This window comes from Drosophila grimshawi, unplaced genomic scaffold, assembly GCF_018153295.1.
Source record: "Drosophila grimshawi isolate 15287-2541.00 unplaced genomic scaffold, ASM1815329v1 contig_1006, whole genome shotgun sequence".
In the NCBI taxonomy this organism is placed as follows: domain Eukaryota; kingdom Metazoa; phylum Arthropoda; class Insecta; order Diptera; family Drosophilidae; genus Drosophila; species Drosophila grimshawi.
In genome coordinates this window covers 1,088,845-1,109,018 of record NW_025062489.1, presented here as the reverse complement: position 1 = coordinate 1,109,018, position 20,174 = coordinate 1,088,845, and the positions used below count along the sequence as shown (strand labels likewise).

The following is a 20,174-nucleotide window of genomic DNA, read 5'->3' as shown; positions in this document are numbered from 1 at the left end:
GGCATGTGTCGTGGACTACTTGGAAAATCTCGGGTGCCATATATATATATATATATTTTAATATATTATATATATATATATATGTTTGCATGCATAAGATTTAGTAGATCTGTCAGTGCACTAAAAATAAGATACACTTGATTTTCTTGCTGTTTTTCTTGTTGTTTATGTTGTCTGCAGCTGCAGCTGTAGCTGACTGCGCTTTTCATCTTCAAGTAATCGAGTTGACTTTCCTTAACTGTCAGCAGCTGTTGTCGTTGCTCGATTCGCTCGTTATTTGCAGTGCTGGCCAAGATCAGGAGCAGCAGAAAGTGTAGCAACTGTATAACAAAAAGGCAAACCATGCCAGGCCAGGAGTATTGAGAATTTAAATTTGAATGCTTCACTACTCAAGTGGCACAATCCTAGTCCATTCAGTTTGAATACAATATCCAGAGAAAACCACCAGTTAAAAATATGAGCGAACAAGAATATCGACCACTTCTGGTAACTTAACAATATATATATATATATATATATATATATGAGTAAGCTGCAATTAGAAACGTGTCATTGTCGTTGTCTCATTAATCAAGTTGTAAAAGTAAAAGTATAAAATTTCCTTGGATGTGGCTTATCGGGAGAATTACACATTTTGGAGAAAATATAACAAGTAGTACTACGTCTTAGAGAAAAAAGGTTTTATGCTCCTACAATGTCTGACTAGTCAAACTAGTCAGTGTATATATAACATCATGTTGGGCCTACTGTTGATTGGAATTTATTGAAAGCAGAGATAAGTAGCCATAATGGTTAATAATGTTTATGTTGGCATGTTCTGTTAATTATTGTTGTTGTCATGTTTGAGGACTGTAGAGTAAATGACTGATGGAACTACTGTCTAATTGAGCTACTGACAGATAGATGGCATTGGGCCAATAAATAATAAAAGGCGACGCAAATTGGCGCATTTGTTAACTTGGCCAAAGATCAAAGCGAATATCTCAACGATTCATTTCTGGCCATTTATTAGAAGTGTGCATGTATGTAATGTATATGTAAATATATATATAGATATATATATATACATTTTTATATATATTTATTGCTGAGATAGTGCGAGCAACACCGGAACGACAAGGTGCAATAAACAGAAATCAAATACAAATTTTATCAATTCAATTTGCGTCGAAATGCGCTTTTAATAGTCAAGTGGAAAACAGGTGCTAGACAATAGACACACACACACACATATATATATATATATATATATATATATGTATATATATAGCTATGTAGCTGGGTGGAGGAAATGGTCAATGCCTTATGGGGCATTTCCGATTTGAATTTCATTAGATATTAGAATTGCTGAACGGATCATAAAGCTTGCTAAAGTAATCGAACTCAAACACAGGCAATTGTAAACTGAACTGACTAGCTAATAATCCCTACCGTCTTCCCCCAATCCCCTTACCCTACATCCATTGTACCACCACACTTTGATCAGTTTGTCGCATTTGGGTTCTCTGTTTTTCTGTTTTTAATTATCCATTTATTGATTTCACTTGTGCAATTTGAACTTGTCTTCAAGCAAGCATCGGTTTTAAGTGGCATTCATTATAAACAAGAGAGAACGTTGCAGTCGAGCGTCACAGACTGCGAAATACTTTGATACCATAAGTAATACAAGAAATACCATCCAAGTTTGCCTTTCAAGTTACGGTAGATATAGACTTGTGTGAATTTTGGGGACAGGAGTGGGTGTGGCCGGAAAAAAGTGTTGGAAGAGTCTTCTAGTAATCTTCCTTCCAAATTTGGTATATGTAGCTTTTAAATTATGGGATAAATGTGCTTTTGGGAACTTTGGGGGCAATAGTGGGCGTGGCCAAAACAATTTTTTTTAGGACGATCTTAGTAATCTACATTCCAAGTTTCATAACCATACCTTTAAAATTGCGGGAGATATAGGCTTTTATCGTTTTAGGGGGATTTTTAAAGGGTGTTATCAATAATATTTGTTATTGGTTTTTAAAGGTGGCTCCTGTAACCAGTAACAAACTACCAAATTTGCCGGCTCTAACTCAAAAACTGCGGAAGATATGGCCATTTAAAATTGTTAAGGGCGGGGAGCCTGGGAGCTGCGGGGGTGGGCGTGGCATATATCGAACTTTGAAGGACATCGCCAACAACCTGCCACCCAAATTTGGTGGCTGTAGCCTTAAAAGTGTGGGAGATATATGGCCTTATCGATCTGTTAATATCGATTTATCGATTTCCTAGCACCTAGTGGACGTAGCACTCCAATTTTTGCACATTGTCTGTCCCGAGCACGGACCAGTATATGTTTCAAGTTACAAGTTACAAAAAAGTTGCGTTCATACAGACGGACATTGCACAAAACCAATATACCATGAGACCTTCGGTATCAAAGTATAAAGATATCCATATATCTAGGTACTTATGTGTGTGTATATAGATATATATTTATATATATATATATATATATATGTATATATATATATATATACATATATATGTGTACATATGTGCCCCTTTATGAGCCATTGCGCTACCGTGCTTTAGTGCTCTTCGCCTTTCCTGTGCCCCGTACTCATGCCCCATGCCCCACGCCCCGCCCCCAACCCTTTTATGACCACTCATTGAACTCGGTTCGTCGGTTTACGGTGCCGGTGGCCAAACGAGTAATGGTTGATTTTAATTAAATATATCTTCTTCCTGTTTGCTGTTTCCATTTGTATTCGTTTGCTGCTGTCATTGCTCTATGTGACATGTGCTCTATTCGTCATTACTACTAAGTACATACACACAGACACACACACACACAGAAATATATATATATACATATGCATATATATATAGTACTGCTAATGAAGATACGGACTTCTCTATACCCACTTTCCACGCACTCAATAATAAGTGCGATCAGTTCAGTTTAGAACAGTTTTTATTTTGATTAGACTTTCTCTTTTGCCAACATACAACATTTATAGGCCAGCAAAGATTGTTGTCTTTTGTGAACTTCATTCTCGTAGGTATTCATCAATCAGATTACAATTTTACAAAGTTAGATACAAATGACTGCAAAGAATTGTTGGTGTATTTTAGGATATTCACAATTGAATATTGTTTGAAATAAAATAGTAAGGATATTTTTGGGTTTATCCTTTATATTTGTTAAAGACTGGCACATTTTCTCATCTACTTTTATCTAAGGCAAACTGGTAGACTTGAAGCTAAGTTTTAATATAATATAATACAAGGCCTTCAGCTCCTTCAGTGTTCAGTTTACAATTATATAATTTTATATTGTTAATGAATTTGATATTTAATGTTTCGTATTATTTATTTCATATTATTTATTTGGGGTGGGGTCTGAATGGAGATGGACATACTATCTTAAATATTTGAGCACAAATCTAAAATCAACTTTCTTTTTAACTTACTCACTTGAGTGCTCATGATTCTCCAAGCTAAGAGATTAGTATTCAGAACATGCATTAACATTATAATATAATAGTTCTTACATTTTAAATTTCAATTTAGGTATTTACTTTTAATTTGATTTGATTTGAATTAAAACATTAAATTTATATTTCTTAAATCTGTCTTATAACATTTTACCCGGTTTTCTTCAGCATGGAATCCATAAATAGATAAACAAGTAAGAGTGTGGTAGTCGAGTGAGCTCGACTACGACATACCCTGAACCCAGTGCATAGCTTAGAACTTGGTAGTTTCACCCAAAGAAACTCGTATGTAAGAGTGGACACAAGAGCTGGTTCTTTGATTCGATGGTTGGCTTGTTCTGGTTACAGTCAATATTCGCTGGTGCAACGGAAGTGAAGCCACTGGCTGAGTGGATGTGGAACCACCACAGTCACTGTTGCGCCTTTGCTCCCCCCCTCTCTCTCTCTCACACACACTCTCTTACTCCATTGATTGACAGCAGCTGCATAAATAATAATTGTATGCCATTTATAATAGTTTCGTTGTTATTCTTGTGGCCGTTGTTGCTGATGCAAAGGAATCGGAGCCAGTGGCTAACTCCAGCAGAGAGCGGACGGCAGCTGAGCAATGAACCGAACCATAGCCGGGTGGTAGGGAGATAGTGTGTGTATGATGGAGGGGGGGAGGGTTGTGGTCATAGGATTGGATTAGCGAATCGCCTAAGCACCCCGTTGACATTAAAGTTGATTGCAAACTGTACGCATTTATGATGATGGCTGTGTTGATCATCATCATTATCATGATGATGGCGTTGCATTATCATCGTTGACTGCCGGTCGTTTTAATAGTTTGCCTTTGCGCGCGTTTTTAATGGGCGATTATGTAGTGCGGTAGAGCGGAGCGCAACGGAACGGAGCGGTACAGTAGCGAGTGCCCCGCTGTTTTCTTGCAATTTTCCATTAGTTTGCAACTCTATATCAATAAAAAATATATATGTACACATTAAGAGAAAAACAAAAAACAAAAAACAAAAAATATACCGCTGTGATTGCCTTGATGAGTGTGTGAAAAAAGCGCGCTTGGGAAAACTGCAAGTGAAAAACTGCCGATAACGATAACGCATAAAATAGAATTCAATTCAACGCCTTTATATATTCTTCTATTTTCTCATTTGCAGAAGCGTGTGAGCTATGAATAGGTTAATGAAAACCATAACCATATTCTATATATTTAATACCAAGTTCTAAGGTATTTGGGTATTCTACAGTAGAAAGATGATTTTATGTCAGAAACCCAGACCAAGTCACAATGAGCAAAAATGCACAATTTTTGTAGCGTTAACCATAATTGTCAAGATTATTTTCAAAACCAGGGGTTCGAATGTTCGATGCTGCTTCCAATTTAGTCTGAAAGAGTTGTTATAGCAGCTGTTGATGGCATTTCCCTTCTGTTGCGGAGAACATATTCCTGTTTATCAGTCACAAAATCGCCTCACTTCTTTCGAATAATGTTTTCGCATTTATTCCTTAGCTTTTTCCACGGTCGATTAACAACAGATTTGAGGCAAGCTAGCAAACTCCATGTGACATTTGTCTTTGATCTCCATATGAACATTATTTTCTTTCGTTATTTATATATATTGTTTGTGTAGAGCTTATTGAGGCAGTGTTGAGAGCGACTCCATGTTTTCTTATTGTAAGTTTATAGTAGCATAATATATGTATAAATAAAGGAATATATATTTCAAGACAAAAGACTAATATTTTTCCTCATACTTTTGTTCTTTTCAGAGATGCAACAAATAACACTGCAATCAGCGGCAGCAACAACAACAATAGCAACAAAATTAACAACGAGTAGCACTAATTGTAACAACAAAAACAACTTAACACTAACTATAATGCGCACAACAACAGCAACAACAACACGAACAACAAAGGCAACAACAAGATTAGAAAGAAACATAAGCTCGAAATTTCATAAACGCCGACGAAGGCGGCGCAGCCAGCAGAGCACCAGCGGCAGCACAACAACAACAACAACAGCAGGAGCAGCAGCAAGAACAACAACAGTAACTAGAAGAAATAGCTATCCATATTTAAATAAAACTGGCGCCTATTTGACGCTGCTGCTCCTAACCACAACATGTTCCTTGTGCGCTGTGGCCACCGCAACCACGTCAAATACTGCAACCCCAGCATCAACTGCAACCGCTGCCGCTGCCTCTGCCTCTGCCTTGACTAGCGGTAGCGTCAGCGCCTTTGTGTTGCCCAGTTCACCGTGTGCGCCGCAGCATTGGTGGGATCAGGTGCAGGACAAGTGTACGCCATGCACCAGCTGCCAGGGCGAGATGATTCCGCTGCGCCCCTGCCAGCTGCACATCGATACCGTTTGCGGCTCCATCTACGACCTGAAAATCGATTGGGTGGTGCTGGCCAAAACGGAGCCAAACTGGAAAGAGGTAGGGAGTATGCAGGCTGCCTTGCCTCCGCTTCTCAATAATCCATGTCGATATTGTATGTACTTTGTTTTGCAGCGCCGAAAGTCATCGGAATATGAGCATTTCGATCAGGCAACGCCGCTGCAGCACTTGAGCCACGAGCAGCTGCAGCAGCTGCATGAGGAGGCAGCCGCTGCCCTGTCCCTCGACTGGCAGACATGCGCCCTCTTCATCGCAATGCTCGCCTGCCTGCTCTTCTTCACGGTGGCCGCCTGCATACTCATCCATCATATGCGCCAGTGGCGCCGCATGGAGCGCCGTTTGGATCAAGGTGAGTTTGAGTACCACTCATAAAGTATGCCGTAAGATCGTTAAGGCATAATATTTTGTGAACCAGCTCCAGTTGCTGCTCAAACTGTTTTCTGTTTGAAAACCCAGCGTGGACAGCGTGGAATGAGCTACGCCCTTGCCCAACGCGCCTGCTTCGTCCAAATGTTCCACTGAATTCGTTTAAAGAATTTATTATATCTATTTTTAAGGCGACTTTCTAACTTTCTCCAATAATTAAAAAGAAAATCTTATTTAAATTTTGGACAACATTTTGAAGTGAACTTCGAAGCAAGTTTTCGACAGTTCGTAGATGCCTCAGTTAGGGTAATTTGTTTGTGGCGGCCTTTGCTGTGACTTTCACACGCCTTGGACTTGGGAGCCTCCTCGAGAGGCACTCAAAGGTTGCAGCGAGTCCAGTGGATAAATGAGTGGCCGTGTTTCACGATTCCATTCCCAGCCGAAACCCAGCGGCACTGTGATCGTGGCACGCAGTGGCATGCACCTCCACCCGGAGCTGCTTAGCATGCCCGTCGTGTGTGTTGGTTGCGTTTTATTTGATTTCTAGTAGAAAGCTGATGGCGAACAACAACAATAACAACAACAACAACAACCAGCCGCTGCACTAAACCCTTACATATTTATAAGGCGTCAGGGCACCAAACACGACACTTTGATGTATGGGAGTTGCCCGACAATCGCCATCGCGGCATCTCGTTCACATTGTAGCCACAAATGCAATGCAAAAGACGCGCGTCCCTTTGCGCAGATTTCCAGCGAATTGCAGCACGAGCTGCGAGCTGCGAGCTGCAAGATTTGGGAGCCGAAGTTGCAGCAAGCGGCAGCTGAGCCGCATATTAATGAGCAGCTCTGCCGCCCACCAAAAGAACAGCGTTTGCGCGCCAGCCTCAAAGTAGAACGAAACGTCCAAATATTTGGCGCATGTGCGTCCATCCGTGATATTGCCTTGTTGACAACATCGGCAGCGACACGTTTTGCATACATTTTCAACAACAACAACAACAACAGCAACAACAAACACACTTTTGTTATGCTTATTAATATTTGTAGCCAGCTTGAAAGTTTTGTTGTTATTGCATTAACATTTTTAATTTATTTCGTTTTTGGCATGTTCGTGTTTAAGCTGACCGCAAACATGCGTTCCACATGAACACAGACCGCAACCGAACATGAAGGGTAACAAATTTCAGATAGATTGATAGATATACGAGCAGGTGGCCGTTGCCAGTGAAGTACAGCGCTTAAGAACCGCATATAGCCAGGAGGCATGGAGGATATCGTATTTACAAACAAACAAACAAATTTGCTCCAAGCATTATGCTTGAGGAAAGTTAATGAGGCTGAAATCTGATTTCTTTCAAATTAAACACGTCAAAAATAACATACTTTTCCAGACCGTACTTAAATTGCCGTCATCTCAAATTTACTATAAATTTACTATTTAGTTAAAAAACTACAATAGATAAAAGTCGATGTTCATATTTTTTGTTCTGAGTATTATAAGACACACATTTTTAGTGGGTTAGGACAACTTGAGAAACACAATAAGTTCCTCAAACAAGTACTCATCTTTCGAGCGATCGTTTCTATACTAGCTATGTGATATATTTATCTGATTTCGGAGATTTTTATATGTAAGAAGCATAATAGTACGCATATTGCATAACAAGTGTTTCTTACAAATATTCATCTTTCTATCGATCGTTCCTATGGCAGTTATTTGATGTAGTCTGAACCGATCCGGTTGGCTCTGTCTTATGTACTGCCTGCAGCAGAAAGATTGGAGATTGGATTACAAGCTTCATGACATACTTATAAAAACCAAGGTATATCGGTGATCTCGTTTCTAATTAGGGTTCTGTTCGGAAATTTGTAAGTTTTTTTTTTGCGAATTTGAAGAGATGCTGCTTTCGATGGCCTTGACAAACCTATTTGCATCCATTCCAAAGACGGCATAAATTATCGTCATTTATATATCATATATAGATATGTTGCAGCATTGCACGTACAACAAATGTTGCACACACCACGCATTTCTACGATTATATGTTGTCTGCTTAGTGCTGTCAGTCACAAAGGCTGCTTGAATATGCCGAGAAGGAAGAAATAAATCAAAGTAAATATGTATATCTATCTATTTATACATATGTTTATATTTGCTTGATATGACTTACTGCTTTCAAGGCCAGCTGCTTTATCAAGTGGTATATAAACTTAAATTACATTTCCGATTGATAATCAAACTAAGCATGAGCCTTTTGGTCATTGTTAATACATTGCTTTAGATAAAATGATGTCAAACATAATTATAGAAAGGTCGATACTAAATTATATATACGACTCACATTCAATAATATATCTGTGAATTTCTGATCTTAGCTCTCATATGGATAGACACAATTTAGCAATAATACAAGTATTATTCCTCTCCAAAGTTTACAGAAGTTTGTTTTTGATTTTCTCGCAGAATCCAGATATTCTAATACTCAGCGCCTGTTGTTAAAGTTAATACTTAAAAGGGTCTCAATTCAAAGGTTAAAACTTAAATGCAGTAAGTACTTCGATAGCTAGATACTTGAACGTGTATTGGTCTGTTTGTAAGAAATATTCTCATTTAGCATCTTCGATGCCACATGGTATTTGATGCGCAACAAGCAATAACTAAAGGCCAAAGAATAACAACAACATTGGTAAACATCGTGAATTTTCCACGCTTTTCGCGCCTACCCACCCACGGGTGCGTGTTTGGGGGCAACGAAAATAATGTATGCCTTTCTTTGATAGGTTCCATGTTGTGTTTTCCTTTGCTTCTTGTAATCATAATTCATCGCGTGTCGACGTCGACGTCGACGTTAACGTTGACGTTGGCGTTGGCGTCGGCCCACGCAGCGCCCAGCAGAAAGTGCATTCATGTCCAGCGTGGAAAATTTATGAAGCCGCCAGCGAAATGAAAATACACAAACCGGGACAGACGAATATAAAAAATAAACCAAAAATCATAAATAAAAAATAAAAAATGAACAAACACAAAACTTCAGCACTTGCTAACGATCCCACAAAACCGAGTGAGTACATCTGTAAATATACCAGGGAGATACCCGGCTATATAATCAATTGGCAGACCAAAACCGGAAACACACAACAACAAATGCATGTCCAGGTAAACGACACGTGCATCGGAAGAGTAAACGCAACACGCCACAAATGTTGCGTGTGCGTGGCGTGTCTAGCTCAAGGACAAGCGGATGTTTGTAGACCGCAGAGACGAATCACTTCCGCGGGCATGTAATAAAATTCCGAAATCATGTCACAGCGGCAGCCAAGTGCTATAAAACAAACGAAGGGCAGGAAATGCCAAGCAGCGACTGCGACGCCTTCTTCATGCAACGCCTTTTTGTGTGGCATCAGGCAGCCTGCAGAGAGTGACAACCGTATGGGAAATCGAGCAGCAATCGAATGCCAAACGTTGCACTTGGATAAATGCTTTAAAAAAACACTTCTTGTTGGCGCAGTGCTCCGCTTCCCGTTTGCTGTCTAAAAATAGTCACCGAATTCGATTAAGTTGTGGGTCTTCGTCTCCTGTTGCTGATGATGTTGATGATGATGATGATGACGATGATGATGATGATGATTAAATATTGGACCAGCTGTCGAGTCGAGTACAGGAAGTTGTTGTTGCAAGGAAAGGTGTGACTGAGCGCATTCAAGCGCACTCTTGACAATTGCCCCTCTTCAATGCAGGTCCTCCGCCCCTTTTATCAGCTTCCCCTTCCTCTCACCGTGTTCACTACCCTTTCCATTTACATTTGCCATTTTTGCTTGGCACGCGCTCATGGCTTCCTTCAAGTTGCAGCATCGCAGGCAATAAATTTGCTCAGTGCGCCAGCTGAGCAAATGCAGAACCAAAAAAAAAAAAGATGAAAATTCACACAACTCGCACAAATGTTGCAGGCACACTCGTCGATCTGGCTGTTCCGTTCCCTGTATTTTTACGGCATTTCCAAAAATAACAATGCCGTTCCTGCCTTCCTCTATCCATGGACATGGAGAAGATGCAGAAGGAGCTGGAACCGAAGACAGAGCCTGTATAGTCCAGCAAGGGCAAGTCGCGTGGCACCGCAAACAAAATTACAATTTATGAATATATAATATGAAGTATTCAATGGAGTAAGAGTAGCGAGATATATGTGCAGAGAAAGCGACTAAAGAGAAAGAGGCTAATAAATGAAGTAGAGCAAGAGATTCACAGAGTTTTTATATAACGTTTCGAGAGTTAAACATAAGAATATACATATCTGTGTTTTTCTATATATCTTAACATGGGTTTTTCTTACTTCCGATTGTACTCCGACAAGATCCTTAAATGAATGTCCACTTTGAACCAAAGAAAAATAGCATAACATTTTAACAAGGGGGAAAACATAAGGGTTTTTTTTATTCCAATTTGTATTGACTTATTCTTTGATATTGTAAGACGATTTCTATACCCATGTAGAGGGTATTAATTTGTGTTATGACGTATGTGACACATTGAAGCAGGCGTCGTCTACTAGATTGCATAGAAACGCATCTATTTTTGAAAATAAAATATTGAATATCCATAAAATCTAAAAGCTAAACATTCGGAGAATTTTGGAATGCATGTACAAAATCGAAATACACAATATCATTTTGAGATCACTTCAATCACATGATCTGTTGAAATTCAGCTCCCCGCGCCCTCGTGTGGTACTTCCTTGTTTCTTTCCCAGACTTGATGTTTGCACTAATCAGTTTGCTAGAATATTCTTGGCATACCGTTTCCATGGAAAATTGGATTGTGCCGCTTTTCCCAATATTCCAAATAAACTGACATACTGTATACTGTATACGTATACAATTGACGATACATACGTATGTACTCGTACTCTGGCATGTACTCAGACCCGTGATCATAGCCGTACTCTTATCCGGACTCATACTCATACTCGCACCTCCATCCGCATGTATATACATATGTACTTAGATTCTCTTTGGCGCATTGAACATTTCGAAAATAATTGAACTGCGCAAATTTGAAAATTGTTTTTTGCTTTTTTTTCCAATGGGGTATTTTCATTCTGCTTTTCTTCACAAAATTGTTGATGAACATTGTTGTTGTTCTTGTGTGAAATTTTGCTGGGATTGTTTATAATAAAGAGCAAAGAATCGAAAGCCAGCCACATCGTGTCCGTTGGGCAATGGAACTTAATTTTCATTTTGATCTTCTTCTTTTCTTATTCCTCAGCACATTTTTGTTTTTTTTTTGTTCAGTTTTCTCGACGTGTGTCGATTTTGTTTTTGGTTTTTTTCTTTGTTGACTTCAGTTTAAAAATAAATTATAAATTATCTGCTGGCTGTCTATTTTGGCCACGCCCAACATTTACGCCCACAACGCTTGTTTACAAGTCGGAAATGCGCACCAAAGGCCCCTGAACGACCCCCTTTCGATTTCCTGGCACTGACAATCAACAATGTCTGCTAGTAATAATTGTTGATCTGACAGCGCGAACACAAAAATACAATAAATATTTTAACAGGCTTATGGCTGTGTTTAGTAAGGCCTTTACAGTATTTCATAGAGCTTGCGAAAATTACTTGCTTATACTGCGTACATACGTATACAATATGTACGTACTTAAATGGACGGCAACCGAGACCATTTTGACCTTCAGCAAACAATTGGAAAGATTTTGGAAGGTTTTCTCTGCTATCGATTGCTGTTAAATTAAAAGTTAAAAGTTTCGGTCCTTTTATTTGGAAGAACACACAATGCCATGCAGCTTGACTAACTTGATTACCTGCCAAAGTTTTGAGAAAGTTTGAAATTTCCCTTTAATATTAAAGGCAACCAACCAACGATCTTCGATTTGATTTTAACGCATTAATCTTGGACTATATAAAATGAAAATGTGCACTTTATATACATGTATATATCTATATACGCGTATTAAAATATAATGGAACGGGCAACTATCAGCTGTCTTTAGTAGCGGTTCCTTATGAACAACTTACGATCAACTGCTAATGCCAACTAAGTATTTCTAACCAAAATTCCAGATGTTGTTAATGGTTTTGACAAATGTAAACATTTTCTTAATTTCATATGTTCTTTCTCTTTTATTTTTGCAGATGTAGAAGAGTTGTCCACGAAACTGATGGCCAAGCTGGCCGAGGTGCAGAGTCTGGATGGTGGCACCTTCTTCATAGGCAATGCGGATGCGTTGCGTGGTCTGCCTGCCTCGGCCATGACGGCGGCGGCGGCGTCGGCGTCTGCGCAGTCGGGCATCTTTCAGCCGCAACATGTGCTGCTGCCTGGTAAGTGTGTCAAAGGTCAAACCACTTGAGATCGTCCACCAGTCCAATGTGATACGCCTGGCAGGGGACTGGGCTAGACCGGCAACTGTAGCGGGAACTGTGACTCGAACTGCGACTGTGACTGAGCTGGGCGTTGCATACACGCCGCGGGGTTACATTCCACAATCGAAAGAATTTCATTTCATTTTTCAATTGTATATATGTGTGTGTGTTATTTTTGTTGTATGCTTGCTCCTTTTTGCCCAAGGCGTTTGCGAATTGGCATTTAAATTGGCCATTGAGCCCGTGGGCGGCGGCCTCATGGCGGCGACAATAGCCGTTTAATGGGCCCATCCAATGCGATCGCAATTGATTCCATGGCAAATGCAAATGAGAACGCGCCAGCACAGAATATTAATACCGACTCAATGGGGGACTACGGTTGTCACTCAGTTTTGACAGCCATGCTTGTGGCCTACAGCTCAAAATTTTACTTATATTTCTCTCTCTCTCTCTCTCTCTCTCTCTCTTTGTCTGCCTCTTTTGCTCGCTGTCTCTAGTGGAGAAGCATGCCAAGCATCAGGAGCGACGCATTCTAAAAACGCTGCAACCGGGCAACGTGTACATCGAGGAGAACAACGGAATCGGTACCGGAGGCGGAGTTGGACTTCTGGCCGGCTCGAAGGGCTGAAACTCAAGTTCTGGCCAGCAGCTAATGCATTTTTTGTTAACAACCTAAGTGTACATTTACGTCTGGTACCACTTATACAAGGCATAAGAGCAGCAGCAGCAGCTGCAACAACAACAACAACAACAACAACAACAACAACAACAGCAGCAACAGCAACAGCAACAGCAACAACAAAAACAACAATAACAACAGCATCAGCATCTTTACACAAAAAGAAAACTGAAAGGAGCTCGCAAACTTGCAAAACTGAAGAAATATATTAAATACGCGTACGAGTATATATTATTGCCTAATATTTAATTTAAATGTTATGTTGACTTGTTTGTAATGGAAAGGCACAGCAATTAATTACTATAATTAATAAATAATTATTTAAATTGCGCTTCTTACGTTCAAAGCTGGCAAATAGTTTAGCCAAAATCACAGAACTTTGACTTTCGTCAAACTACTCAAATTCAATAAAAGCCTTATCAATTTATTTGTATTCGAATACCAATTCATGAATTTATAAATACCATTTCATCTGGAAATTTCGTCAGTGCCTAAATTTAAATTTGTAGCCAAACTGTTTGCCGCAATGAACGTTTATTGAATTCTAAATGCGAAATTGGCAAATCGTTTTGTAAATAAATAAAAGTCGTTCTTTGTTTTTTTTTTGTTTGTTTTTTAGAGCAAGAGTGTGAAAGAGAGAGCGAGCGAGAGTGAAAGAGATCGAACAGAGTTACAAACTATGAATGCATTATAATATGATTAACAAATTTCTACTTAATGTAAATATTAAGGCGAGCGAACGTGACGAGTGGAACAGAACCAAGCAATATCGGCAGCATATCAGCTACTATATGGTTAATATATAGTCGTGCATAATGTATATCATACATATTATCGTTCATCCATAACCCACGCCCACAGCCACGCATACTCATACATATATACGATTATACATATATTTATAAATATATAGGAGTATATGCGAACATATTAAACGTATATTAACTATAAAGAACTTTCTTTTGTATTTGTTCTTATCGAAATGCGAAAATATTCAGTTAGGATTATAAATATTTAATATTTTATAATTATTAAATCGCATTCGAAATTGGCTCTGGCACATTAAAATAAAAATTCAACTAATAACAACAACCGACAAATCGAAACACAAATATTGTAAAATTCAAACAAGAAGAACAATAAATAAAAAAAGAGAAAAATGGAAAAATGAAAAATGTTTATAACTTAAGTGCTATAAGTGTGCAACAATAAAAAGTTTTATAAATTTATTCACTTGTTTCAACCTAATTTTAATTGTTCGGTATTTTCATTGTGTGAATTGAAGGCTTCCCATTGATTTCTTGCCGCCCGTCTGCCAAGGCACTCAGCGGGAAACAGGCGAGAGGGAGAGAGAGAGAGTGAGGGAGGGAGTGCGACCCTGAAGATTGAAAATTGAATCTTTCACTCGATATTTATGGTGTGCAGCGTTACAATGCCCAATTCGAATGGAACGTGTTTAATCGTATTCCATTGAAACTAATGTATTTTGTTTGAAATATATGAACATTCAAACAAACGATTGATCCATCGCAACTGCTTATATGAGTGGGTGTCTTTTTTCTTAAACACGATACAGATTACATACCCTACCCATTCTTACAAGACATTTTCTTCTATAAAATTTGTGTGCATATATAATGTGTATAATATCTAAAGTATTTTTATTATGGTGATTTAAGGGTCCCTATCTTGCATCTTTTTCAAGTCTACTCAGTTCATAGTTAAACGGGCACCGGCAAAGGCAACTACTTTAAAAATCTAGTAAGAACAAAACTATCGGAGGCACACCGAATCAAAGATACCCTTGCAGATGTCTCCTACATGGCCTTACACAATATGTGGCAAAAGCTCAATGCTCTCCCTCTGTAAATGGTATAAGAGTATGTTGGTAAATGCAAATGTCTCCAATGTTGCTGCTGAAAATACATATATGCTGATAGAGAGAGAGAGAAACAAAGAGAGTGAGAGAGAGAGAGAGAGAGAGAGAGAGAAGGAAGGAGGCATGGGGAAATGGGAGCGCGTAAGGCAGGAAACGTCTTTCAATGGAAATGAAAACGAAAATGAAAATGGAAATGGGTAGAGACAGAGACAGAGACAGAGACAGAGGCAGAGGCAGAGGCAGAGGCATATTTAGGTCCCCTATCACCCCTACAAGCCGCTATCCGTGTTTCTGGTATCAATAGTTGCTCTCGTGGGTGCATTAAGCATATTGCATTTTAAATTAACATTTGGCATTTTGCATTCGACGATTAACATTGAAAATGGAAATGGCAAACGACGAACGCCTTTGAATTTATTAATGTTGCTTTTGCAGTTACACAATTAGACGCTTGTTAAGGCAACAAAATTATTGCTGATGTTGTTGGTTGGTTGTTGCTGTTGGCACATCAAAGCGCGAGTTTGGTTTAGCCAAGGCAAAAATGGCGACGCACCGACTGAAAAACGCGCAAACATTTCTAATGAAAATCCGAAGATAACAACAATAACAACAATCGACACCCATTGCTTATTCCATGCACGAGCCGTGAGACTTTCTTGTTTGTTGCTGTTGCTATTGCTGTTGCTTTTGCTGCTGTTGTAGATTTGCCAATGCTGCCCCCATGTCTTGGACTGGCTAACAGAAATTAATTAGCTGCGACGTGGCATAAATTAGCAACAAAAAAAAAGAAGCAAGATAAAAAAATATTCAAACCAAATACGAAGCGTTGTCGTCGCATTGGCAGCTGGCGACTGGCCACGGAACGTAGCCGGTCGCCAATGCTATAGACTATTGGCCATAAGACTGGTGATCGGTTAATGCTACTATGCACTAATTGAAGGCACTACAATAATGATTTTAATTCTTTTCTCAGAATAGCCCAATAGGTGGATAAATTCAGTTTGCCTTACCAGCTAAGTTTGTTCGTGAAATAAGTAAAATGTTTTGCGTTGGAGTACAAACATCCTGTAAATTCGACAACAGGACAATGAAAAAGTTTTGTTTTTTCGTTGAATATCTATGTGCCTTGTGCGAATTTTATGAAGAATCGTCATCTTGAACTTCACTTTTTTTTATTTTGTATTTATTTTGTTTCAATTAATTTGTAATTTTTAAATTTTTTTATAATCTGTCGACTTTATAATGCAAATTTCAGTTCAAGATTTGAATGTAAGTTTTAGTGGTCACAGTATATAATTATATACAATTTTTTAAAATAGAATATTGAATATATGTATTGCATATTACGAAATGATGCAAAAATGTTAAATATATCGTTCCCTAAAAGATCTCAAACCGTTGAGAAAGATACGAAGAAAATGAACGTGCTCGTTTAAAATTTGAGTAAAAAGTGAAGCTCGCAACTGGAAACGACTTAGACTCTTCTGTTCTTGGATATTGTGACACATGCCAAATACATTGAGAATATTTTTAAAATGCGACACGGAGCGGCAGCATTGTCACAGCTGCCACAAGATGAGAGGCTGCAACGCCAACAACTAGAAGTTGGCTGCACTTGAAACAGATAAAGCGTCGAGTGTGGATCATAAAAAAAGAAAGAAAAAAATAAAATAAACGAAAGCGGAAACGGAAGGAAGTGAACATGAGCCAAGGCGATTGAAATGTTAGAAGCACTTGAAGCATTGAGATGCGGCTGCCGGGCGCAGAGGGGCGTTGCCGTTAATCCAATTCGTGTCGAATATACTTATGCTTCTTGCTGTTGTTATTGTTGTTGTTGCTGTGTGTTTGTGGGACGTGATTGCCAATTGATTAATGTATTAAAAATAGCGCCACGAATACGTCTATTGAATGGAATAGCTGATGGCAGCAACGTTTTTGGCAATGGGCGTGGGCGTCCCTCGTCAACGGGTGTGGCTCTCTTTTAGGTATGTATGGTGCAGAGAAGCGCTGAGGAGTATGGAGGTGGAACTGTAGTGCTAGTTTTGAGTTTCATTCACAAAGCGAAAACGTTGCCGATCGTACTACCCATAGAAGACGACATTGGCAATTGGAATGCGCCTGGCGTCCGCCTTTTGGGGCTGCCAATTAACCAGAGTCAACAGGGACCCAAAATTGGTGGCCCGCAGTTTTGATACACTTTGATTATCGATTTGGCTACGATTTTGGACGTTGCGTTTCCGCTGGCCGAGAAACGAGCGATGCGACGGAAATACGAGAATTGCGAAATGTGCGGACAATTTTTTTTAGATGGTTTTTTTCGACCATAACGTTACAATAGCAACAGCGACCACATCGACAACGACAACAACAAAGTCTTTAAATATTTATATATTTGTTCCCAAAGCCAATTGAATGCATCAACGGAAACTCGACAGATGTGAGAAACATACCGGAACGGATGCTGTTTTAGGAAATGATCAACGAGAGTTTCCTGTGGTCAACCCTTATCATTAGATATATGCCTCTGGATATGTATTAAACGACAGCTGGGAGGCATTCAATCAATTGAAAAATATGCAAATTTCCCATGTTGACAAAAAAACGGATATCGGACAAACAAAATAGAATATTTTATGTTGGTTTCTATTCTATTCATAGATAAACTTATTGTATTGACAATTTTATATGTATGAAATATATTAATGCATGTGTGAATCTGAGGGAATTTAAAGACAAAATCATTATCTGCATCACTTCGGTAGCTTCAATAATCATTATCAAATAAATTATTGCGTTTTCTTGATTGAAATACTTATTTTGAAATGTTTTTTTTTTGTTATGTAGCAATTATATTTAAACATTAATTAACCTATAGAAAAGTTTTAAATCTATAACATAAACATAGAACTGGTTTTAGCAGATAATAAATAACATTAAATATTACTTTTGTAGCACATTGATTTAATGCCCAACAGTCCAGAGGTCGCTGTTGTGGTGGCGCTTCAACCTCCTGTATTTGTATTTGTGTTTGTATTTGACCCAAGTGTGCACGCCAAAGGGCTTTTGGTCTAATACTAATGTATTTAAGTGATAAAACCAAGTTGATCCTTATATCCAAGCAGAAGTTGTGGAATTTCGACAAGAACATTGGTGTTGTATACGTTGATGCCTAAACCCAGATGTTAAATATATTATAATTTTATTTGCAAATTTCTCTTTAAAAAGTTGTGCACCCAAATGTGAGCATATTTATGCATATTTATTGCCATCGGATATCGAAAAATGAAGCTAACTTTATCTGCGCCGGACCCACGAGTACCTCTATTCCAAATTTTAAGTCTCTAGATCTTATAGTCTGTGTGTTCGTAAAGTCGGATGCACAGACGGGCAGGGCTATATCGACTCGTGTGTTGATACTGATCAAGAATATATGTATATACTTTATGAGGTTGGAGATGCTGCCATCTGCCTGTTACATACATTTCACAAAACCCTTACACCCTTTTTACCCATTCTTAATGGGTTCAGGGACGTTTGGCGTTTGATATCTGCCTTTAGGATTATGAAATTTGGCTTGTGTCTTCGCTAAGCTTCTTTCGGCAAATGTGCTTTTCCTGCTTAAAGGTATATGTCTCTGCTAGCTGAGCAGGGACATCAACACATTATAGCCAAGACCAAACTGAACGAACGTTAAAATACTTCTAGAAATAATACGCAACCAAATGAGTAGGTTAGTTTATGAACCAGGAGACACTGAATCGCAGTCTATATAAACGACATCAGTTTGCATTTTATTCTGAAATCCTTTGATCACAAGTGAAGTAAATTCAAGGATGTTAGTGGTAGTAGACCTACATTATACAAAACCATGCTGGAAAGGTGATATATTAGGCCTACATAAGTATTGGAGTTGAGTTGTTCCTATTTTCTTAAATGCCCTAGTTTTTGCGGACAATTTGGAAATACCCCTGTAGTTTCTTATGAATAGAGAACGTAAATATTTTAAGTAAAGGTTTGCAAAGCGACTCAGAACCGTGCTTAAGTACACATCCCGGAACTCCATCTGGACATGATGAATGCCCAGACTTGATTGAGTGTAGGCTGCCAAGAAGTGACTTTTCAGTGATCACAGGGCCAAAAATGCAATTAGGTCTTTGAATAAGAGAGTAATCGGAGGGAATACTTGAACTCTTAAACTTCTTATAATACCTGGACTTCACAATATTCTACCTGGCTAATTGCCTTGAAAACCAGGGAGGCCTATTAGCCTTCACAGGACTCATATGGGGAACACTTGCATCCAAATGTGAGTTTATAGTCGTATAAACAATGTAAATCGCAATATCCTTAAGACAGTGACAACTCATGTAGCCCATCAATATACTCTTTTGGGCAGAGTGGCACAAATACATTTGGTGGAACAGACCATAAAATTTCTGGAAGATTTCAATCACCAAATACAATTTAATAGTCTCTATCAGAAAGCATGGGGAAGGAAATATATTGAATGGCAGATAGATGATTTAGAGACATCTGATTAAGGTGGAGTGTAGGACCATGTGATAAATAATGAAAAAGTATTAAGCAAAATTTTAATAATTGTAAATTCAATGTTTAGAGAGGATGGAGGTATGAAACAATCTGACGCAAGGTTAGAATTAACAGCAATGAGACACCGACCACCCAAGCGTGGTAGCAAAATAATCTGAAATAACAGGCCTTAACCAAGTTTCAGTAAATACTAGAAATACTAGGTATGGCATTGTAAACACCCCAAAGCCAATTTTATTGGGCAATAAATGTAACACAGGCTTATTTTTATAAAGTTTTGGCATTAGGTACGCAGAAGCGGAAGTGGATTTGTTTACGTTTACATTCATATAAGCAAATACAATAACTCTTCACATAAGCTCTCATGGTCTTAATTTATGGATGACTCCCTACAATTATAATAATTTAGCAATATCTTTGAAAAATGGAGCTATTATTAATTCAAAATGATT

General features: G+C 38.6%; 1 protein-coding gene across 1 annotated transcript; it reads left to right on the top strand.

The window, feature by feature from the left end:
• Nucleotides 1-5,524: 5,524 nt before the first annotated feature.
• LOC6565220 (tumor necrosis factor receptor superfamily member wengen) lies at nucleotides 5,525-13,379 on the top strand (the record flags this gene model as incomplete). Its single annotated transcript, XM_001990943.3, has 4 exons — nucleotides 5,525-5,908; nucleotides 5,984-6,218; nucleotides 12,386-12,571; nucleotides 13,111-13,379. Coding segments are annotated over 4 exons (936 nt in total), but the record flags the coding sequence as incomplete, so codon positions are not given.
• Between the last annotated feature and the right edge of the window lie 6,795 nt (nucleotides 13,380-20,174).